At 39.0% G+C, this 24,662-nt stretch overlaps 1 protein-coding gene across 2 annotated transcripts in view; it reads left to right on the plus strand.

Annotated features, from left to right (window-relative positions):
- GRM1 (glutamate metabotropic receptor 1) overlaps positions 1-24,662 on the plus strand; it is a gene marked incomplete at both ends in the record, with an annotated part of 180,172 nt that overhangs the window by 111,191 nt on the left and 44,319 nt on the right. For both annotated transcript variants that reach the window (XM_082048651.1, XM_082048652.1), the window contains one exon: positions 1,923-2,158. In XM_082048651.1, coding sequence (XP_081904777.1) covers positions 1,923-2,158 — 236 coding nt within the window. The remainder of the gene's footprint in view (positions 1-1,922; positions 2,159-24,662) is intronic.

The raw sequence follows: 24,662 nt of genomic DNA on the forward strand, positions 1-24,662 counted from the left end.
TCACATTGCTGGCTGCGGGAAGAAGTTACCCAGCAGGTGCTGTCACCTGCAGCCTAGCAGAGTCACTTTGGGGTACTGCATCATGCCCACCCCTGTTCTGCAGTGGGACCCTTCAGCCATCACTGACTCCCTCTTGTAACCTTCTCCCTGTACCTCCCCCTACCCTCCACTTTCTACCACGTGTGTGATGCAACATGCATCCTCACTTATCTCATGCTGCTTGGCTATATGAAGATATTTGTCAGTGGCTTGTAAGCTCAGAAATTTTTTGGCAGTTCTACTGCATGGTTCTGGTAACGGGTGAAAAAAAGAAGAAATCCTGGCTCAAAGTTGCCATGTAGTGCTCTCTTAAAGTATAGCTTTTTTGGGTCCCCAGGCCCAGGTGAAAGGGATCACACAGTCACTGTGCTACCAGATGTCCTGTGTCTTAAATAACTTCCTGTAATAGAGGCCTGGGTTGTGTGTCCCATATGGATAGCATTCAGTACATGGGCATTTCTGTATTTCCATGGAGACCTGCCACTTTTTTCTAGGTGCCTACAGCACATGCAGCAGTTAATGTGTATGGCAGCTAAATCATGCAGCTGTTCAGTCTGGTGGCTGGAGACAAAAGGCTCACGTGTGCCCAATGCATAGTTACTCTGCACCTATTTGACTAGGACTGCGACAGAGCTTACTACTTCAAATTTTGTCTGTTTTTGATTGTGGATCCCCAGGCACATCTGTGTGAGTGTCTCATAGATACCCTCAGATGCTATGGTCTGCACCCCAACACTCTTCTCCAGGCTGGGTGTAAATGAGTCCTAATGAGTACCTTCTTTCAGCCTGCCTGGAGTTCGGGATGCAAGACTCTTTGGGATGAAACAGAGACTTCTCTCTTAGCCATCAAGCACATTTTTCCTCTTCAGCTCTTTTCTGCTGCAAGTGCTTTGTCTGTCTTTTTTTCAAAGTAGCAGTGCAGCTGATTTGATTCTGAGGGGATAGAGCTAGGTCTGAGGTGCCAGAATAATCTATTTCTCTCATGACATGCCCAGCATATTAAAATGAAACAATGGCCAACTTATATTTGCACTTAAATTGCACAGTAATAGCATTGTTCTTAGGGGAATCTAATAAGAACTGGACAAAGACACTAAATCAATGGACTTGTTAAAAGAACTAAACTAAAACTGGGAGGCTAAACCCAGTGAACATTGTTCAAATGTGTTAAATTAGATTTTTCGTGAAACAGTGTTGTCAAGAAAGAGTTTTATCTTCAAGTTTTTGAAAGTAACTCTTATGTGAATAAACAAAGAAATAAAATAGATAGCCATTGTTAAAAAAAAAAAAAAAGTGAGAGAGAAAAAAAATCAGGTTATCACAAATCTCATGCAGTGTGAGAAAAGCACATGGTTTTCTTTTTAGTTTGGTCAACTTTATCATGTATTCTTATTCCATTCTCTTCTAACACAATGCATTTCTCACTTGATGCTTGATTTGAATTACTCTTCTAGCTGTGAGATCCATGTGTGCTGAGATCTCTTCTGCAAAACACCCAGGAATCTGGCTTAGTTCCCTTTCCATCAATATTAGTTCTTTCAGTTTCCACCCCTTACAGGACAGTCTAAATAATGCAGAATCTCTTTAGTCATAAAGACATCACACCAGAAACTATGCCCAAAAACCCTTTCCATAGGGACAAGGATAAATCCTCATCATTCCAGATGAGTTAATGAGGACTCTGCATGAAATCAGTCAGACTGCTCATTACAAGTCTCCACCACTGTGCTTTCTTCTTTCATTTTCTGCCTGTGTTTTAGACTTACCTGTAGATTTCCCCTTAATCACTGGATTCCAAGGGTGCTGCTCTGCCTTTTAGTGGTTGCTTTTTCAAGACAAGTTTCCTGCTTTTGTGTAATAAGTGTTTTTTTGCCTTGTTTCAGTGACGGTTGGGCAGACAGAGATGAAGTCATTGAAGGTTACGAACCTGAAGCAAATGGGGGCATCACTATCAAACTGCAGTCTCCAGAGGTCTTGTCGTTTGATGACTACTATCTGAAGCTGCGTCTGGACACCAACACCCGCAACCCCTGGTTTCCTGAGTTCTGGCAGCACAGGTTTCAGTGTCGCATCCCGGGGCACCCGCTGGAGAATCCCAACTTCCAGAAGAACTGCACGGGTAACCTGTCAATTATTTTCCTCTTTCAATCTGTGCGCTGGCAAAAATTTGTCTTTGTGTTCTTTGTGGGCTTTTTGTTTTGTTTTTTAGTGTATAAATCACCAGTGAAAAGTGCTAACCCCAAACTGTACAGACATAAATCCCATCTCTGATGGGAGTATGTCTGGCACTGGTTGCACGACCTCCTCTCAACTTAGTTCTGCTCTGTTGAAGAGCAACTTTTTCCTTTTTCGCATTTTGATGGCTGTACTGAGGCTGACAAGGGTGCCCAAGTTTGTAATATGGCTTGTAATAAATAAGTAACCATTACATTTTAATGAAAATAAGAATACATTTTAACTATTTTTTTTTCTCAAAGCCAGCTTTTCTGATGAGCTGAATAATCGGAAAATTCACAGGAAAACATTATGGCAGAAAACAAATTTTAAGGAAAATTGATGAGTCTTAAAATTTTCCATTAATCTGCTTCACCCTTTCTTTTCTTTGCGCATTAAAACATCTGTGATTTATTTCCACTGTGTAACACTCATATAAAAAAACCACACTGTCCTACAGATAGAAGTAACCCTCACTTCATAGCAAGAGAAAGATATCTGTGCATAGACAGGTTTTCTTTTCCATAGCAGAATCTGAGAAAGTAAACTAAAATATTTCATTAAAATTAAATTTATTAGTAAACTGAGAGGTGATCACTTTTCTGTAAAATATTTGCTGATTTTTTTTTTTTATATTTTATTTGTAGCTTGTAAATATTTTATTTCTAGTCAAAAATGTATATTCTGATAGTAAGGAAGTTACTCCATTAGGAACAAAACTAATGAAGCCTGACTTCCCATGGATTTCTGTCCTGTTCTTTATGTCTGCCCTCCGTCTGTCCTATAGCAGTAATCTCAGCTGGTCTTTGTGTGCTCTCTGAACTGAATTCCCACAGTGTTTCTAGTTCTTCTCTTCTCCATCAGTAACTCTTCTTAACAATATCTTCCATATTGCCTTCTGTTTCCCTCCAGTTCTCTTATTAACAGCTGAAACATATCACCAAATACTGTCACTGACTCAGAACAGGGCTGGTGGGCTGGCTGGCTGGCAGACAGGCTGGCCCATCTGGGTGCTGAGGGGCTAATGGTAGGGCAGACAGGCTAAATTAATGTTGAGGTTATACTGTTTTGTTTTGTTTGTTTTTTTTTTTTCCTTCAAAGAGATTAACTTCAGACGCCAACAAAATTATGATTATGATATACATACTTAATTGGTTTTGAGACTGCTTCAGCTCAGAAAAAGGCGTTAATATGGGCCAAAAGGGGCAGAAATTACTAAGGGGATGTTGAATGTGGGATGCACAGTGCAAATGCACAGCCTTCTTTCTTGCAAAAATAAGCTTAAAATTGCATTGTTTTGGTTGTTCCATTCACATAAATAAATTTCATGCTGATGATCTATAAAAAGGTCTCATTTCTGAGGAAATCTCAGCAGCTGTTGTAAACATGGGTAGTTTGTTATCCAGCTTCTGTTTGGTTATGAAACTAAAAACTTTAGTCTGAACCAGCATAGTCATTCTTCATCTGCTGCATCAAAGGCAAATACCAGGTGGTGAGTTCAAAATAGCCAAGATAGGGTACTTCTGCACAGAATGTGTAGATGAGTTTTCAGACAGTGGTTGCTGTAGACTCTAGAATTGTACTTGAGCCAAATAGCAGTTGAACGAATTCATAAAAGAAAACCATAAAGGGCTGCTTTATGGAAAAAAAGAAAAAAAGGCACCCCAAACTAGCTCAGGAGATCCTAGGGTTGAAGTCACTGGACACTGGAGAGGGTGCTGCAGATACCATCACATGCCTGCCCTGGTGTCCTGTGCCTCTCAAGGTGTCAGGTATCAGAGACAGGAACCATCTCGTTCTGATAATACCAGTGAAACACAAAAACATTTGTCTACATTGGTTGACTGTGACAGTTAATAATCACAATTCAGGCACTCAAATGTCTTTCCCTCCTCCAAAGAGCTGTAAGCTTTTCCATGAAGCCTCAAAATGTGTGATACTTTTTAGGATTTGCTGGAAAGCATTCAGCTCTTAACTTTGGTGGTGAACCACTGATAACCCTCAGGCATATCACATACAACTAAGCACATCACCAAAGGGAAGCACCACAAGGTATCTATTACCAATAACAGCATACCTACAGAATCAAGAGCCCTACATGTCCCCAGCAAGTCTGGGAGCAATGAAATACCGTATTTATTTTTTTTTAACTGCAGAGAGCTGACTGTTGACTGCCTGATACCACCAGAGCTCTCTGTACACATACCTTTATCTGACCTTCCTGTAGGGCTGAGAATGTCACTTCAAATACCAACAGCTTCAAAGCTTGCTGGTGGACCCTTTCTCTCCAAGAAAGTCTAGTATGACAGTGCCAAGTAACTGCCCTCTTTATCTCTCTCTGCTTTGGAGACAGACCTTTTCACAAACTCTCTGTAAAAAAGGAGTCTGAGTTGCCTCCTTCCTCCTTCACAAAGTATCTCCATGCATGAATTTGAAGGAGAGAATCCATGGTGCTCAATAAGTAATAAGCACTAGTATAAAGTTCTAACTTCTTTGTGCTACTACAAATTTAAGAACTGTTGCTACAACTGCACCACCCCAAGAAGATTATCAGTATTCAATACTGGTATTAAGCACTTTAAGTTGTATCTAAGAGCTTTCACTCCTACCTCACAGTATTCCCTCAATATTCCTGCAACAAGGTACATAGGCTCCTGCGTTATGAAAAAATCTGAGTCTCCTGTGGTCCCAGGAGTCCATGAACATCAATAGCATGTGTTCTGACTGTTTCTGGGTCCTGATCTGTTCTGTATTCCAGAAGCATGCTGGTAGTTCTCACTGGGAACAAAGCATACCCTTACTTTTGCATAGACAGAGATTTATTCAAAGGCAGTACACTGTTCAAGTTCATCTTCCGTATCTGGAGAGTTAACATCTTGGTAAACTAATGAAAAATAAAACCAAGGACAAAAATATTTGTGATATTTAGGGGAGCATAGTGCGTTTGTACTTACCCAGCAATAGGTTGCCTAGGAGAAACAAAAAAAAGAAAAGGCAGAGTTGTTCTCTGACTACTTTGTTAAAAAATATACAGAATACTTGGACCTATCCACTTTGAAAAGGAGATTAGTTATTAGTTTATTAGGAGATTAGTGATTAGTTATTAGTTTGTGTTTGTTTGTATTAGTTTGTATTATTTGTATTTGTAGTTATTAGTTTGCATTTGAGAATCTTCAATTACTGCCTGCCCAGTATAATTTGCCCATATACAAGCTAATCATGTACTGAGTGATTTATTCAGAATTGCCACTGGAATGTGAAGTTCAATTTTTAGCATTCATGGATAGGCAAGGGCTTCTCCTCAAGCAATTATAGCTGCATTTTCCATTTCTCATACTCTGTTACTGTTGAGTCAGCACTAGTTTGGGTTTGCAGGCTCTCTATGAAGCAAGGGAAAGCCAGTTCCTAGAAATCTGCTTTCTTTGATGACAGGAATTACTGCTTGAATTCCATTATTTAGTCCTTGAGAAGACTGATGTTGACCTTAAGGAATTCTCATGTTACACTAAGCTCTGAATGCACATGTGTATTTTTTGGGAAAAAAAGCTATCTGGTCTAAGCACTACTGGAACGGAACAAGTCCAAGTGTCTTCTGTTCTGTGAAATCTGTGGGGTGCTGAACAATTGGCCACATTTTCAGAATAGCTTATCCAGATGTATTAGGACTCTATATTCTTGGGAAGAGAAGACAATAATCAAGAGCTTTGCAGTGACTGCTCTTTTGGATCATCCCTTCTTGCAAAAACTAAACAACTTATTTTTCCCACTTGGGTGGCAGCCAAATATGTGGGAGCTATTTTGACTCATTCTTTGAAAATGTTGTAGCCAAATGCCTCTCATAAGAGAATGTCCCTCTCCTTTTCTCCCTCTTTCTCTCTCTCTCTGCTATAGGAGATATTCTTCCTCAACACAATAGGATTCAAGTCCAGAAATTTTCTTATATGTAGATGTATAGGGTCTGGCTGGGATGGAGTTAATTTTCCCCATAGCAACTCCCATGGTGCTGTGCTTTGTATTGGTAGCTAGAAATGTATCGCTAACATGGCAGTGTTTTGGCCACTGATGAGCAGGGCTGGCACAGCACTGAGGTTCTCTCTCCATTCCCCACCCCGCATCAAAAGCCAGCAGGCTGGGAGTGGGCAAGAGGTTGGGAGCAAACATAGATGGGACAGTTGATCCAGACTGACCAACATTTTCCTACCATGTGATGTTGTGCTCAGCAATAAAAGCTAAGAGAAAGGTGGGGTGAGGCGGGGGGCAGGGTGAATAATTTACTAAGGCATTTATCTTCCAAAGCAACCACTACAAACTGAGGTACTACTTCCCAAGGAGTTGCTGGATTTCACCTGCTGATGAAGGTAGAGAATAAATCTTTTTGTTCTCCTTTACGTCCATACATGGCCTTTGTTTTTCTTTATTAAACTGCCTTTATCTTGACCCATGAGTTTTTAATTTTATTTTCTCTCCCCTGTCCTGCTGAAGAGGGAGAGTGAGTGAGGGAGTGGCTTGGTGGGCACCTGCCAGCCAGCCAAAGTCAACCCACCAGAGAAGAAAAGAGATATTTGTATATGACCATTCTCTTGTAGTCTCCATGATATCTAGCAGGCCAAAACCACTTCCAGCACAGAGTCCTTCTTCTAAAACTGTCTGTTGCACTAAGGTGCTTTCAATGTTTTCCATGTAGTAGCTACATTCTTCAGGAAACAAAGCATGTCCTGCAACTCTGCATGGACCCCTGACTCATCATGAGGTTCAGAACTTTACATTGTTCTTCATGCCCTTCAGATGAAAAGTCAGAACAGAGCAGACAGTTTTAACATTTATCAGGAAAAATGCTGTTTCTGAATTTGAGGTACTAAGAAGTTACCTCACTCAGGATGGACCTGACATTAAGTTACCTTAGCACACAACCTCAGGCACTGCCCCAAACAGCAGTCGAAGCTTGTCTCAGTTCATCACACAACTCAGCCTTTTCTGCATTTTGGAGGCTGTACGGAGATTGAATGCTGACAGCAAGATTATGCGATAGACTGTGTATGTCAGGCAACAGACTTCAGATACCCTCCCAACAGTTCTGTAGGGTGTTTTTCCCTCCCTAATCTGTTAGAAATAGCCCAAATAGAAGTGTGTCTCTCCCCACAAAACTACAGTGACAAATATTTCTCTGTTGAACTTGGTAAGCCCACATAAGCCAGGATCAAATACAAGTTGCACTAATGCAGAAATAGTGTAGAACTCAGTGCAGTGCTAACACTTGTATGGAGGTCTAACTGCTCTTTTACAGAATGCCTTATTCAGATGATATAATGGCTGTAGTTTATGTAAACCGAGTGAGATGAGTACTCCTCTGCACTGCAAGAGACAGTTAAGAAATTGGTTGTGGAACTGATGGAAACATTAGATTATGCTCACAGTAGTTCATCTGCTGGGACAACAAAATACATTGGCAGGCAATCAGCACAGACATTTTTCAACAGAGTGAAGTGGAAAAAAGTGGGTAATTCATGATTCATTCATCAATTCAATCGATCTTTGAGGAGAACGATTCTTTGTCAGTGAACGTATTTGTGGCAGACAAGAACAAGAAATGTAGGGAGTTTTTTCCAAATGAGTTCACAGTCCAAGTGTCCTGTAGGATGCTTACTCATACCTTGAGCATGCCATAAAGATTGCTTTATCTGTTAATTCCTGTCTTGGTCCAAGAGAACTACAATCAGGCTGAATGCAGCCAGAGTCACAGAATCATTCAGTATGGAAGACAGCTCAGGAAGACTGTAGTCCAACCCCCTGCTCCTCCCATCATGCTTCACCACAAAGAACTTGTCTCACTGTTCTTGATAACCACCCCATACGTATGAGGGGCTGTTGTAAGGTTCCCCTGCATCCATCTCTTCTCCAGGCTGAACTAACCCAAGTTCTTCAGCCTGTCTTCAAAGGACTGCAGCTCTGGATCATCTCAATGGCACTCTGCTGAATGTTCTCCAAGTTACAAGTGTCTTTCTGTACTGGGGGTTCACAAACTGTGTGCAGTATTTTAAATGCACCCTGATGAGTGCAACATAAAGGGTGGTGGTAGTGGGGAGGTAATTACATGCTGTAGTCACTGGCTGTGCTATAAATACAATCCAGGATGCTGCTTGCCTTCGTTCTTGCCAGGGATCTGTACAGCCACCATATTCTTGTATCAAATTTGGTCCTAAGAAGATGTATCTTTTCCCATCTTCTTTCTGCATCAGCAGACTCACTCTGGAAGAGGACATAAGCTTTCATCACACCTAAGTAGTTCTGAATGCCCACCATAAATCTTCATAGTATGTCAAATCATGGGCAGAACACAATAATGATAGCACAAAAGAGCTTGTGAGGAAGACTAAATATTCCAGAAAAGACATTTATGCTTTGGTATGAATAACGCAGTCATACTTCTTGAGACAAAAATTGCAGGTAATATAGATTGGTTTGTCACTGTAAAGACCTTGAGTCATTCACTTTGCTTGATATAGCCATAATCTGAAAGAGATGTGGAGCATGGTGCAGAGGTGTTCTAGGTATCAAAGACCCACACAGCAACATGCACAAAGAGCAGTGCAGTATTACATGTTCAAGTACAGGAGTAGTATAGTCTTGCCTGTGGGACATCATACTCAAGCTACTAAATCAAATCATTTCAACAAGTGCTTCTGGAGCCAGCTTGACTTGTCTGTTTTGGTAAGTTTTGTCAAAAAAGCATCTGTGTTTGCCATCTTTATTACCGACTTGTTAAAAAGTAACTGGTTTTATCTCATCCAGACAGAATCCTTATACTTTTAGTGAGGTTGCAGAAGACTGATAGCTGACCTTTTCCTATCCTCAGACAGTTTTGCACATGTCTAAACATCTTTCAGACTATATCCACTACACCAGTAACATAGTTCAGAGCTTCTGTTAATCAAGGATTTTTTTCTCAAGACCCATCTTAGTTTTGACAACTTTATATGAGGTAACATGGGGCCCTCATTTCCTCATCTCAGTGGACAAAGCTCTCCAGGATGTGTATTTATTTTTTTTTCTACTGTTTGCTGAAAGGATGAATGAGCTAATCTAAGTGGTTTTCAGAGTGTCTCATGTTATGTTGTGAGTTGGACAAATTAGATCCAGCAGACATTATCATGGCTCATTTTGCTGTGTCAGACGTGCTCATAGGTGCTTCTCTGAGAACGTTCCTTTAATCTCAATGTCTGCAAGGCTCCCCCATGGAGCACATGTTCAATGAGACTTTGCATCAGCAGAAGAACCTACAGTAGGATCCACTTTCACTACCATACGTCGGAAAAACTATTTCTAAGAGAACAGCCTGAGCGGACACTCTGCCAGGTCAGTCACTGCTTGTAGATAACCTGTGCAGTATATAGGAGACACATTCATAAGCTGTTGAAGAAGGAATCAACCTATTAATGTGTCATGACTTCTTCAAGATATATTGTACCTTATGTATCCTGTGACTTGCCCTCCCTGACACCTGCTTTGTATTCCCATTATATACTTAGGTCCCTGCAGCAGAGAAAGAGCTGAATCCTATGTCACTGCCTTTTTGTCCTCAGAATGAGGCAGGAGATTGTAGGATTCATCCCACAATAGTGACAAAAATTGATCCCAGTTTCATGGGCACCTAGAATGAAGCCTATTAGGAACAACTTGTCTGAAAGAACTTTAGTTGCTACACTTTTTAGTCAAGGCTTTTTATTTAGCAGACAGGACAGGAAAGCTGTCTCATTTTATTTTGCAGACAAGGCTACAGACAGCTTTTAAGGCTTAAAGAAGAGGAAGATTAGTAATGTACTTATCTGTGACAAATCATATGAATTATTTGGAGAAGGTATTATCTATGGCCAGATTTTTGTTCATTTGCTTCTAGCTTCTTATTTCTGTGGTTGGAAGAAAGCAGCTACATTTATCTAATATTTTTAATTTCCAAAAATACTTATAAACCAGGCTGTCAATCAAAATACAATAACAATAAATATTTTCCTTTTTTTTGTATCCATAAAAAAATGAGATCATCACCAAATAAAGGGAAGAAGCAGTATATATATACCTTTGTAAAGAGCATAGAAGACAGTTTGCAGAACGTATACGTATTACAGCAGGATATGACAACAGTTTTCTGAATCTAGTATTTACATCTATATTTTCTGTAGTGGGTTTTAATAGTCAAAATTTCCACTTCTGGCATTAAAACTATCCTGGGGTAGTCTTGTGATATTCAGCCTTTTCTGTTACACAAGTAAACCGATGGTGCTGCAAAGGAACAGGACATGAAAGACTTGCTCTCTTGTGCCTCCTCAGGGCTCCTGTCTGTTGTGCCTGGAGAGGGACAGGGCAACTCCTGACTATTCAGACTGTCACAGTGCTCTGAACTTCTGTCAGGAGCATGGTGAGGACACAAGCACACAATTAAAATTAATTGACTTGTTCCTAGAAATCAATTGTTGATACAGGTCACGCATCAGAACAATTAGCCTAGATATAAGCATTTAACCAAATCATTAAGTAAACCAGATGAAACAGCAAATGTAACTGATTTGAAAACAAGGCCAACTGCTTTCTGTCAGCACTCCTGGTCTTTTAGTAGATCATATCTCCCCTTTCCTCATTTATCTGTAGGTGGAAAGTTTTTAAACTCACCTGGCAATTTTACAGGTTGTCATTACTGGCAGCATTACCCCATAAATACAAGTGCAAAGGAGATACAGTAGATGCTAACACGTGTAGGTGCAAACCCACACACTCACACATCTAGCTGCAGCCCAGAGATACACTTTGTGCACAAGGATATTTTCTGAAAAACAGCCAATAGATTTATTAAAATAAATGTGTTCTTCTTAATAGATCTTGGACAGTGGTGTAAAGAACAATAAATTATGAGCCTGAGTAATAAAACTCAAACCATACAAACCACAATATTTCCTACTCAGAATAAGTTGTATTGGTATCCACATAGGGAGAATAATCTGATGAAAGGTGTGTGCTCCAAAGAGTAGTGCTGCCAGAATAAACTTCTGTCTTCCCACTCACACTGGGAGGTGTGGGGGAGCTCAGAAGTCTGCTAGTGTGGAGGGAACTTGGGGAAAAATAATAAAAGCAGCTATTGCAGCTTGGCTGGGCTGCCGGCTGAGCCAGAGAGGGCCACTGCAGCACAGCAAGGTGTGAGACAAGATGATTTACAAAGGTTTCCTTCAGCTCAGATATTTGAGATTCATATAATAGAAAGCAGCTTTGGAGGAACCTGAAAGATCAAAACTTTAATTTAGCTCTGGGTTCAGGCTCAGCTTTACAAGGATGGAAAATCATGGCTGTTCTCTCCACAGCAATAGCATTCTACACATCATGCTATGCAGTGTACTATCTACTGCCTGCAAAGGCCAGTTTACTCTGCCTGCTTTTCTAGGTTTACTTTGTCTAAAAATTTGCACCACAAAGGCCTATTTTTTGTGAGATCTCAAGTACTCCAGTAATCTGGGTTTGGCTGGGCTGGATAGAGCCTTTTTTTTGTGCACTGTCATGTTTGGCTACACCCAGGAAAAAAAGGACGTGTGTTAAAATGAATGCTTTTAAAATTCTTTCAGATCTGAAGGAATCCTCCTTCTGTTTTTCTGTTGAATTTAATGTGTGAATAAAGATTAGGGCCACTTATTTTATCTTCTGATTTGCTTAGCTCTAGTTCACTGCTAATCAGCAATGCATTGTCCTCATGCAGTTGTCATTCAGAAGCTTCTAATCTTAGCTCAGCTTTAAAATGAATCTTTTCTGTGATACTATACTTGAACACAGTTCTGAGCATATGTCCAGCTAAAGGCAAAATAAAGTGGATCTTTGTGATTCGTGTATTTGCAATGAATGTATTCCATATTGCAAAGGTTACAAGGGAATATGTGGCTCATCCTAGCAATCATTTGAAAACTTCACCTCATTCAAAACAAAAATATTGAGTGTGCTCTATTAAATTATAACATGGTCCAGCTAGGCACTAATTAGGGTGGAAGAGGCCACTTTGCTCCTCAGCTGCAGAGCAGCTGCCTTTGAGCCTGGGAAGCCAGGGGAGTCTGTGAAAGCAACTGTGTGGCTGCAGGGCTGCTGCGGAGTCTGGGCACGCAGTAATTACCCACGTTACGTGTGTGAAATCCACTCCATCAGTATGTCATGATGTGGTTCCAGGAAGACAGCCCTTCAGAGAGAAAGTTTCTTGTGTGAGGTATAGTTCTTGTATGGTCTATTGAAACAAACAAACAAGAAAATGCAAAAGCAAGAGCAAACTTGGCAAAGAAAAAATTTGGAGGGAGCTGTATCTCTGCAGAAGAGAAACACATTGGTGTTCATATTGATTTATACTCAGTCAGCTAATGCTGGTGTTCTTAATACCACCTTAACATTAAGAAAAGAAGTGAGGAAGAAGTGGTTTGCTCTTTTAGAATAATAATAAAAGAAAAAGAAAACCCATAGTATTGGCTGATGGGTGGTACAGTGTCATGCAAGAATTCTGAAACTCATCTTAAAGTGTGATAAATTAGATATGTTTCCTGACTATTCTTCAGACTCATACAGAATCACTGGAATTTAAAACAGGAAAAGACCAGTTAGGCCAGCTAGTCTGCCTGTCAGCCACGGGTTGGTATCCTACCATGAGGGGATGATGTTAACATGAGATACTGATTCAGACTTCTGAAGTCTTCAGGATCTCATGCCCATACACTGACAACCATGAGCTAGTACTTAGATGTTTAAAGGTCAAGATTAGTGGATGGAGGAGAGTTTATGTGATTTGTTCCATTTGCTGTCTCCATGCTAGATAGGAGCACATGTCTCCAGAGAGGATAGGTTACTGAATATGTGTATTTTATTATTTGCATCATAATTTTCCACTCTGATCTAAAGACCCTGATTAATAGTTTCGAGTGTTGTGCTGGTGCCAACTATTTAACATATACTAAGACTAGATTTCTGTTAACTTCTTTACCCCATTCAGTGGTAATACATTCCATGGTTAATAAGAAGTTTGCTTATTTTCAACTCTGAACCAACATTTTCTGATGAAGATGCACAAAATTAGGCTCCTGAAGTGCATGTTCTGAGACCTAGATAAATTGGCCTGATTTTTAAGGGTACTGATCTCCCATAATTCCCATGGAAGTCAATAGCAGCTAGAGGAGTTCAGGTACTAATCAAGTCAATTAATTAGGTGCTAGAATAGGTATTCAGGTTCCTAATTTAAGTATCTAAGGTGCTTAACATTCTGAAAGCTGCAGCACAATTACAGAGATGTGTCTCTCTCTTTCAGACAGTCTCAGACTTCATATGAAAAGCATGACACTTGAAATGCAATCAGTCTTCTTTCCTGTGCTTTTCATTTTTCCGTAATTGTGTGTTACAATAGGGTATCTGTAAAAGTATCTCTTTTTTTTTTTTTTAATTAAGAGTGAAAAGCATGATTCAAGCTAGTAAAATAACATAAAAATCTGCAAATATTTCTTTTAACTTTTAAATGAATTTGATTTTTAAGTGTGTTAATTCCTGTCTCAGATAAGAGTAGCAGCAACTCATTATCTTTTAGACTTGTTCCAAATAACAGATCTGTTAAGAATAGTAGTTCTAAATATGTCTTTAATGGAGTGCGCAAATAAGGCAGCAAGGTTACATAGTTACCTGAGGGAGACGGAAAGATTGAAAGCTGGGTTTTCTTTATTTTTAATAGTTTCTCCACAGGAGTTCAGGTCATGTAGAAAATGGGTTCTGTGGAACCTGGTCCTTAGAGAGACAGGGTCAGCATCCAGGATGACACTGGAGGAAGATTGTAAAGAAAGTGAGAGAAACAGGCACATCCTAGGTCTCTGTGATAATAATCAATCACTTTGAAATGATGCCTGAGGCACTGGGAGCATGGGCACATGTGAGACCCTGCAGAGGCTGAGAGAAAGTTTGTTCTTGGACTGGCAGCGGCAGAAGAAGAAGGACATGCTGTAAAAGTAACAAACTGAATTCGCCGTTGTCATATTCCCAAGAATGGGGACAGAGAAAAGAAGAAAAAATAGCTTCAAAAAAAATCAATTTAGCCTGGGGTATCATGATGCCAGATCAGAGTATGGCTTCTGACCAGGATCAGGCAGGGCAAAAGCCTTCCTTTCCATTTGCTCTGTTTGTGAATCTTCCACTAAAATAACTGTGGTATTTCCTGTGTCCTTTAGAGGTGAAGGCTGAGCTTGACTGTTCAAATGGCTTTGCAAGCATTACATTTTAGTCAGCTAATGAAATAATAAGATGGATTTCAAATGCTATATCAGGGTTTGAAATCAGTGTCTTTGCTGATTATATATACAAACCATTTAATCAAGGAACAAACAAACAAAAAAAATCAGCTGGCATATTTTATTCCTGTTTATAAGATGAAATATTCATTTCTAATTAAAATAGGATCTGAGAAATAATGTCTTGCTGCAGAAGTTAAATAATAATTTTGAATAAATAATAGAACATGTTGTGGTCATTTTGCAGGCAGTTTGTACACAGCCCAGCTTTTAAGAAAAGCAAATTAATCATAATAATTATTTGTCATGCTCTCATAATATTACTCTGTCTCTAAGAAATGCACTGGAATCACTTCAGATTATCTTCTATGTTTCCTGTTTCTAGAACGAACATATCATTTCACGTTATGTCCTAACTATCTGAATTACAATAGATTTTTTTTTAAACCTAAACTGCTTCTGATTTGATGGATTCCCCATGTTCAGAATCACAAGCAAAGTTTTATTAACTTCTAGTTTCGCATCTTGAATGTTACATTTGGGTATTTGACCGTAAGTACGAAAAAACTGCTGTCATTCCATGCAAGATTCCTGGTCAGTTCCACGAGTCTTCCAATAAGTTATCACAATATTTTATTTGTAGATTTGCGGATTAAGCTAGAAGGACTATACATTGATTTTTTAGTGATCATCAAGTAGGTTAGATATCTTCATAGCTTACTCACTCCATGATGGAGTTAATTCCAAACATCCTAATTAGAATGTGCATCATAATGAATATTCGTAGTTGTGTGTGCATTATGGCAGTTGTAAGCATAGTCCCAGTTCAGTGCATGAATGCAGCCATGAAAAGGATGACATATAAATAGAAAGGCACGTTTCTTTTCAAACTATTTGAATGGGAGTCCATTGCCTGGGAGTCCATTGCCTGGGAGTCCAAGATACAGAAATTGATTTATCTCAAATAGGGACAGTTATTTCACCCTGTTGTTTTCCAGACTATTAATTCCAAAGGACAGGAATTAAGATAATAGCCAAAATGAGATAATCAATAACCTTAAAACCTTATTTTCCTGTCAATTTTTGGTTATGTTGCTTCACTGTTGGACATTCCATGGATTGTATTTCTCAGGTTGATCACATTGCAAGAACACAGAGAAATATCACAGGTGTGGATCTTTCTTTTTCTTTCGAAGGGGTTTTTGTTTGTTTCGGTTTTTCTTTGTGGTTTTATTTTTGTTTGCTTGTTGTGGGATTTTTTTTGTTCATTTTTGTTGTGTGGTGGTGGTGGTGGTGGTGTTTTGTTTTGTTTGTGGTTTATTTATTTATTTATTTATTTATTTAACCCTACACTGAACTATGCTTTGTGTATCGTTCGGTTTTGATTTAATTAAGAAAAAGTCTTCACTGTAGAGCTATTTCATCATGGTCATTCCACAAAAGGTGAGGAACAAAGAGAAGCAATACTAAAATTTCCTGCCAAGGTTTTATCAGCTTATAGCATTAGATATGTACAGCAGAGGTTTCAAATACCCGCTTGCAGGCTTGTTTAGAGGAGAAAGAATCTCAGCAAATCATCCTCATAGAGCCATAAACCATAGTTTTTTTGTTAACTAAGATTCCTTATAAAGAATTTTAGTCCAGTGGGAAGAAACACAGAAGTTTCAAGCCATACTGTCATCCCCTCCAGAAACTTCATGAGGCTGGTGAGCTGCTGTCAAGCCACCTGCTACAAGGAGATCTCTCCAGACCTGTATTTAACTGCGTGTGCATATATATTTACTTGCAGAGGATGTTCTCTGCTTGGTATCCAGTTTCCTGCTCTTTTTCCTGTTGTTACCATTACTTTCTGTGGAGATGTATACTTGCAACTTTTCAACCCTGTGATCAGTTTCTTTCAGCTCTCACTGATAGGACATGGGGACAATATATGTAGATTGCACTTGTGATGGTCAGAGCTACACCTGGCCAGGGGCAGCCTAGTGAGGGAGGAGACAGGAGTCTCCTGGGGTGGCTGGCATGCAGGCAGCTCTGCTGTTAGCATGACCTTTAGGTGGTACATTATATTTCTCTTTAAGTCCTTTCATTTACTGCTAGCCAACACAATAAACAGAGCAGACAATGACAGATATATGAAGAAAGGGGAAAGGAACTTTTTATCCACCACAGGCCTGTTTTACACTCACCTACCTCCAACTCCAGTGATGCAGTGCTGACAAAGCCAGGCTGCCAGCTGCTGCGAAGACCTCCAGCTTTCCTCTAGCCTCTCCCAAAGGCAGACGGGGGCTGCAGCATTGCACATCAGCTGGGAGTGTTTGTGAATACATAATGTCTCACCCAGACGTGCTCTCTCTGCTCGCCCTAGCACAGACATCAGGCTCTTCTCATTTGCTTAAAGCTGCTGCCAGCCTTTGGGAAATGACAGTCTCCTCATCCCCTGCTTAGTTCCTTTGGGTCACTAGAAAGGAGATGTAAGATGAAAGCTTGCTCTGCTCTCTGTCACAGGCACATTTGAGCACAGCTTTGTCATCTGCCACAGTGTGAGCATGGGTTATGTGTTTTGTCACCTGGTGTTTACATCTCAAATGTGCTTTTCCTGGAGTCATATGGTTGTGTGAGAATCTGAACATCCATGGGGAGAAGAAGAAAGGGCAGGGAGGGAAAGTGAGTTTTCAGGTTCTTGTGTCTGCTAAGCAAAGTTTATAGACTGGGAAAGACAGAAGCAGTTAGAAAGAGATCAATTTCTTTTGTTTCGCTCCCAAGTTGCATGGTGTATGGGCTGGACCTGTGAGTTCAGTCTTGGTGTAGGGCTGGCAGCCCTGCTCCATCCCCTTTCTTCTGTTCAGTGCCCCAGGACTCTGAGACTCTCCCTGCATTGAACTGATGAGTGAGTCAGCAGCTTGTGCAGCCATTGCTCCTCAAAATATTTCAACTTCACTGTGGCACTGTTGTATTTGTGTATGTCAGCCTCATTCTGGAGTCTCTGACACTAAGCTCTTAAAGCCCTGATGTGCTTACATAACATGATATGGAGAACGAAGAAAGTAAATGTAATTAAAATCTTTCCCCCACTGCTTCTGACACACTGGGAGAGACAAAAGTGTTCTTTTCGAACACTGAAGAATAATTTGCCATCCTCATGAAAACAGACAAGGAAATGGAAGACACTGGTGGTATATATTACATCTAGAAAAGGGACTAATCTTCTAAAGTTTAGGTGTTAGACATGTAAGATGAGGAAGAAGCTGTGCCTTGATGGTCGAATTCATGCTTTACTTTCCTTTAGCCATTGAGCTCACATCTATGACAGATATGCTGGTAAAAATAAGTAAAAACAACCAACCAAACAAAACAACAAACAAACAAACAACCCCCAACACCCTTTTAAAATCTATATAAACTGTATTCTAGACTAAGGTTCATTAGTGATTTGAACACCTTTGCTAGTGAAAATAAAGAACTCATTGCATACAAATATTGCTGTAATCAACACCATGTTAATGCCTTAGATAGAGAATTTTAGTGTAAACTTTTGAGGAGTTTTTGCTGAATGCCCAGCTTCTGAATGGCTTTCACTTCTCTCTGTGGTTTTATACAAGAACTGAAGTACACCACTCGCAACTAACAAGTAGCATTCACCAGATGTAACAAAACAGTAGTATCTGAGAGATGCATAGATTTCCCTGTACTCAGAGAGAAAATAGCAGGTTATCTCAACTGCTAACTGTACTTGTATCCTAGATTTTCAGGGAAAAATACATTAAATATAATTGCATGAATTCAATCTCTTTGCTTGGGGAAATAAAAAGCATTTGAAGAATGGAAGTGAAACATGTCTGATTTAATGACAGCCTGAAAATGAAGTCTGCAACCCTGTGAACTCCATTTATTGCTTCATAAGTACTGTAAGATGTCAAATGTTTATCAACGTGTTTTGAAATCTGGTGTACAACCTGTATATTGTAAGAAGTTCCCTCCTTTTAGCTGCCCCAGTGAAAGCTCTGCTTCCTCTCTTCTTGCCAAAGGGGAGAACAACTTGCAATTCTATAGAATGTGCTGCATTATTTTCTACAGACTGGTGACATGATGCTCAGGAGGCAGTTAGGGAAAGATCCCTTTTCTTAAATAGTTCGTCCTTCCTCACCCTTATCTGACAAGTAGTGAAGCTTCATCCGGTCAAACAAATAGTTCACATACAGTGGGAATTGAGCTACCTGTTTTATCTTGTATCTTTTTGATAGCCCTTCTACCATTCTCCCTGTATTTCCTATCTCTCATCTCTTTCAGTGTATTTACTTGCCCCTTGAACTTACCTTCCTGCTGCAAAGATGCAGACATTACAGTCGGAAGTGGAGGGGAGACCATTACACATATGGTCCTTTTTTGTTTGAAAACAGTATAATAACTGGTTGCCTGTGAGCAAAAGCCACACAAGAAACAATCATTTACTACAATGGGATTATTTATTGTAGGTTAAATGAAGCATTGATTGTGATCTGTGACAAATTTTTCAGCCTATCATTCTGTCTACTGAAAATCATAAATAATTTTTAATTGATATTGAAACAAAAAATATTTTTTTTTTTTCTGATGCTCTTTTGGCTTAATAAAACATACAGAAAAAAAAAAAACAACATTTTTCCACAAATTGTTTGTGGTCATGTTAGTTTGCACATAGTGACAGGAAGGTCATTGAAACAGCCCACGACAAGTGATGCCTGCAGGTCTGTTCCACAATTGCTTGTTCTGGTTATCAGGTAACATTTACTGGCCTTTTGGTCACAGCCAGTCAGTTACATCTGGAATTGCCTGGAAAACAGGCAGCTGAAAACACAGCTTCAGAAATTCTTGTAGCTGTCTATTTGATTCTGAGCAGAAAGAGATGGGTGTTTGGGTGTTTTCAAATAGAATAAATGACTTTTACTCATCTGATTTGTGGCCTGTGACTTGCATTTGTACATAATGAGCACAGTGCTGTGCAAAAGAGGACAAAAGTCCTCTTTATACCACCAAGAGGTAGGGATTTCATTCAGCCATACAGTATTAATGAACAGAATGAACTTATTAAGAAGGTGATATGAAGAGAAAAAGCCAGTTTGTGCACAGATTTTGAGCATATCATCATTATACTAATTACATTTAGAGACATTATAATCTGTTATTCATTTTGCAGTGCCTGAAAATGAAATTTGTTAAATAATTTTGTTGTTATCTTTATTGTCAGATAAGGTAAGAGATGCTATAAACAGAATGTAAGTGGGAGTGAAGTGGCAGTATTTGTAAAGTATCTGAACCAATAACCACAAATGAGTTAAATCAAATGAAACCCTTTGCAAAAAATATTTAATAGAGTATTAGTTTGGTGTGGTTATTCGGAGGATTAGCTATTACTTAATAATTAAAAAAAAAAATCAAGGAATTGGTAACAGAAATGTAGAATTGATTACATTTTCTTTCCTGCGTGTTCAAAGATAAAACCATAATTAAGGATCCAAGTAAAAATGCTCTAATTTTTTGAAGAAGCCAAATATCCTAAATTTCCACTGAAATCACAGTAGGCTTTCATGCATCATTTGGTTGTCAAAGTAACCTTTAGCAAATAGGGTTTAGGGACCCAGATTTGAAATGACTTATCATTTCAACATATTGGCCTTCTGCCCTGTTCCTTGCATGATCCTATGACACAAATTTGTTGTGGTCAAAGTTTGTCAGGTCTTCTCTAAAATGAGACACAGCAAGATATGTGACTTCTGTTGTGTTCCAAGGACATGCTATGTCACTGGCACAGCTCTACACAAACTTACACAGAGACAGATGTGCATGTTTGCTCAGTTGTTGGGGGTTCTTTTGTTTTGTTGAATGTTTTTTTAATTCAGTTCAATTGGAAGGGACCTCCAAAGACCATCTAGTCCAGCTGCCAGACCACTTCAGGGCTGACCAAAAGTTAAAGCATGTTGTTAAGGGCATTGTCCAGATGCTTCTGTCAGGGACAATGGAAAACATGATAGTTGTCCTAAGAGTTGCTAACTAGACTAAGACAACAAAATCTCTTTTTATGTGACCTTGAATATTCAGCAGATGACAGTAACAAACCATAAAACTATCTGCCTATTGCACATGAAGTATTATCATTTATAACAATTTTATTCAACAGATTCGGGCTTTTTATTCTAATCAAGAGTAATCTGTGAACAGACTGTGTTCTTTATCACATGTGTGTGTTTGTTCAAAATTTACCAACTGGCTAGGTATTGATCAGATTCCCCAACCAAAATGTTTTTACATTTCTTTCCACCCCAAATTCCTTCCTGCCTTAGCCTTCCTGAGGACTGCAAATGAGTAATCCTTTGTGCTTAATTTCTTACTGAATATTAAAATAGACTTTTTCTCTCTTTATACAGGAAAATTAATTACTTTCTAGTCAAAATTCTACTACTATAGTTTTTTCTTAATTTAGTTTTGTTGAGTGTGATTTGCACAAGTACTTGCTCTGCTCTTGAGGGGATAGCCCCACACTGACTTCACAGCAAAGGCACTAGGCTAAATTCATGGTTGCTTTACATTCAGGTTTTTCTAAGTACCTCACTGAAGCTAATGTTAGTTAGATTTGAGGGTTATCATAGTAAAAGGAAAGACTCACAGTGAGCACCATGCAATTTTGGTCTGTCCTGTCTTCCTTCCCCCTCTACTGAGGAATCACCTTTAGCAGTGTTGGGAGCATCTTTCAATTGTGTGCAGCCAGAGTGTGGTGTTTGAGACTTTTGTTTGTTTGTTTTAGTAGTATATGTGTGTATATACCCTCCTCCTTTTTCAGCTTTAAAATTGACTTACAGAAACAAAGACTAAAACCAAAATTGTAATAAGAAAAAATGACCCAAACTATTGAGGAACTGTTAAAATGAAATTATGAAAGGGAGAATTGTATTGCATCCAGTACAAAAATAAGTAAGCATGAAATTCAGGACACCTAAATTCTTCAAGGTCATTTAAAAAAGCAGAAGCCTAATTTAAAGAACTTAAATTAATTCAATGTTCACATGGTTTACAATTTTTCTTTGCTTATTGAAAGCTAAGGTCCTTAAAATAAAAAAAAAAAAAATAAAAAAAACCAAAAGCAAAACAAAACAAAAAAACAGAAAAGAAAGCAAGCTGACAAAATACTTTTCTATTTTTAATATTAATAAACCCTAGTGTTCAAATCAGTGGTATTTTTTTGAAAGGATGAGAGAAGATGGAAGAATAAAAGTTTCACAGTCCAGAGTTCTGCTTTGCCCTTTCAAAGACCTGCTGAGGAAAAATACAACATTACAGTTCTTGCATTTATTGAAAAGCTGTCCCATGAAAACTTACTTGAATGTTGATTGTCTCTGTTTTGTCTCTGCCTGAACATAATTACATTGTTTCATTTGTTTTTTAAAACCCCTCATATTTCTTACAGATTGTCATAAGTGAATTTTTACAAGCTCAAGTGCATATCAATAACTTATAATTATGAAAATGAAATAAAATGGATTTCGACTGTAGGAAATTTAGGTAAAGCATGACTTCTCGTGATGGATTTACTGGAACATATCTTGTTTATACAAGATTACTGATTTGTAGACAATTCATTACCAGAGATGCTTCACATGTTGCTTTCCACTACAGTACAATTATTTGTATAGGTGATGTTAAGGCAGTCACCTCTGCAATGTGTGACTGTATGCCAGGACCCTCAATGTAAGCTAGATGTTCACTCCTAATTACCGAAAGCAAATCCTCCCATCTTCAAATATTTATTCTCTTTGGAGTTATGCATGTTATGTTTAAATATAAGAAACCAAATGTATGCTTTGCTGAGTTAATAGCTAGTTGAGACAAATGGCCTCTTTTCAAAACATTGTCAAGTTCTGTGTTCCATTTAGTTTTTTTCCTCGGCTGCCACATGAATGCTTGCCTCAGGAAACACATATGGATGCTACCAAATCTCCTTAGAGTATTACCAATTTTTACATTCCTTCTTTGTTGTTGTGGTTTGGTTTGGTTTGTTTGGGGTTTTTTTGTTTGTTTGTGGTTTTGCTGTTTTTTTGTTTTGGTTTTGGTTTTTTATCTTTTTAATTAATTGAAAAGTTAAAGAGGTACCTGAGATAAACTATCAGGTAGAAAGGAGTTGATAGTGAGTGCTGTGCCTTATTAGTCATCTTGTGATCTCTTCTGCAACTTGCTGACTAGAAGCTTCACCAGAAAGAGAGGACTGCTGTGCTGAGCTCAGGGGCTTTCTGCCTCTCACATAGAGAAGAACAACATATTCATTCTCTATCTACAAGAAAGCAGAATCGGTGATAAATTCACAGTGTGTTAATCCTAAGGGATGAAACAGCAGATAAAAGACACCTAGAGATGGCATATTCAGACCACACATTAACATACTCAGGCAACAGATGTCTGGAGTATGCCACACATACTATACATGGTACATAAGTGAGGTACAGGTAGTGGCATATTCTTTGGTTCCTTGGGTAAATACTCTGACAGCTTACATATAACTTTTCTATTGTTTCTGTGTTTGTGAACATGGATCTGAATGGCGTTATCATGTGATTTGAATGAGAGCTATCAAACTTCTACTGCAAAGAAAGTGGCAGATTTGTTGCCTCTGAGAAATATTTTTCCAGCTGCTCCTTGCTTGGTGGTGCTGGTGGTGAATGCGTGGCAGTGAAAGAGGCAGATGAACAGTCAGATTATGCTATTTTCACACAGCTTTTTAATTCACCATCACAGTTGTTTGCTATGTTCTGCTCATCTGGAAAACAGTTATTGAAGCAAGACTTTCTTGCCCAGTTGCAATGAATGTCCTGTGTGAGGAGGACCCAGAGAAAGAAACCTAGACATGCCTGTGTTTGGGATCTCTGCTATCCTAATGAATCCACAGTTGACATTTCTGAGTTGTAGGACAGATGAGCTGAGAAGACCTACCAAATCAGAGCCTGTTCCAAGGATAAATGTAAGGATGGTCTTCATGATTAGATTTGAAAGGCATATTATATCTACATTAGCATAAGGAATTATTTTCTAACTTGAAAGTTTCAGTGAACTTGTAGATTTTCCTTTTTTCTTCATATTAAAATGACAACTACCTTCTCCAACCTGGATTTGAGAAGTGTCAGTTAACACCTAGTCTCTCACACATCCTACTTCCCAAGCATAGACAAGGTGTTACTTAGACAAAGTAACAGAGACTGGATTGCAAATGCCTGTTAAACACGAGTAACGTGGGAGGTCTACAGATAAAAGCATCTTGCAGTTTGGAGCATATTGCAATAGAATGAATCAGAGGGAAGGAAGCAAAACAGGTAGCATTCTTACTTCCAGCCCCCTCAGGACTCCTGCAGCCCAGGTCTGCCATGACCTGGAATTGGTGCTGACGGCATTCAGCAGCTCCTCGTGGGATGGAGGGGAACAGGACAGGATGCAGCAGGATCTTGTGTGACATGCAACCACAAAAGGCAGTGGCAGTGGTTGCACATCAGCAAGCAGGTCAAAGCTAAAACCTACCTGTGGGGAAAACTTCACTGCCACTTTGTTTCTTATCAATGGACAGAGACTTCAATGTCTGCTCTTGCTGCTGTTACAGAAAGTCTTTTAGTGTTAGGACCTTTGTTTGACTTTCTGTAGCATATCTACTACTACTTTTAGCTAAAATGGTTATTTCTTATAACTTCAGAAGTGATGCTGATTTAGGGTTTTTTTGCTTATTAACACTGAAAGGAACACTGTTATCTCGGCCCTCAAAAACTTGAGATTTAAAAAAAATCTTGAAATGAGACAAAATATCTAAATTACAAGCAAATTGCTTTTAAAACTTGTTCTAGCTGGAATGTACAATTCTGATGCCAGGCTGTTTAACTCTTCCCAGCATAAATATAGTTGTGGAATGACAAGGAAAAATTCCAAAAAGAACAAATTAAATCTGACAATTTGATTAAACTGGTTCTTTCTCATGAGGCATTTAACTTTCAACAAATTAAATATTTCTGGGGAAAAAAAAGGGGGGGGGTGGGGCTGGGGAGTTAGTATTTGGCTTTGGTTGGTTTGTTTTTTTTGGTTTTAATTTGGTTTTGTGTGTTGGTTTTTTGTTTGTTTTGTTTTGGG

The sequence above is a fragment of the Streptopelia decaocto genome, assembly GCF_964273445.1.
Source record: "Streptopelia decaocto genome assembly, chromosome: 3".
Taxonomy (NCBI): Eukaryota; Metazoa; Chordata; class Aves; order Columbiformes; family Columbidae; genus Streptopelia; species Streptopelia decaocto.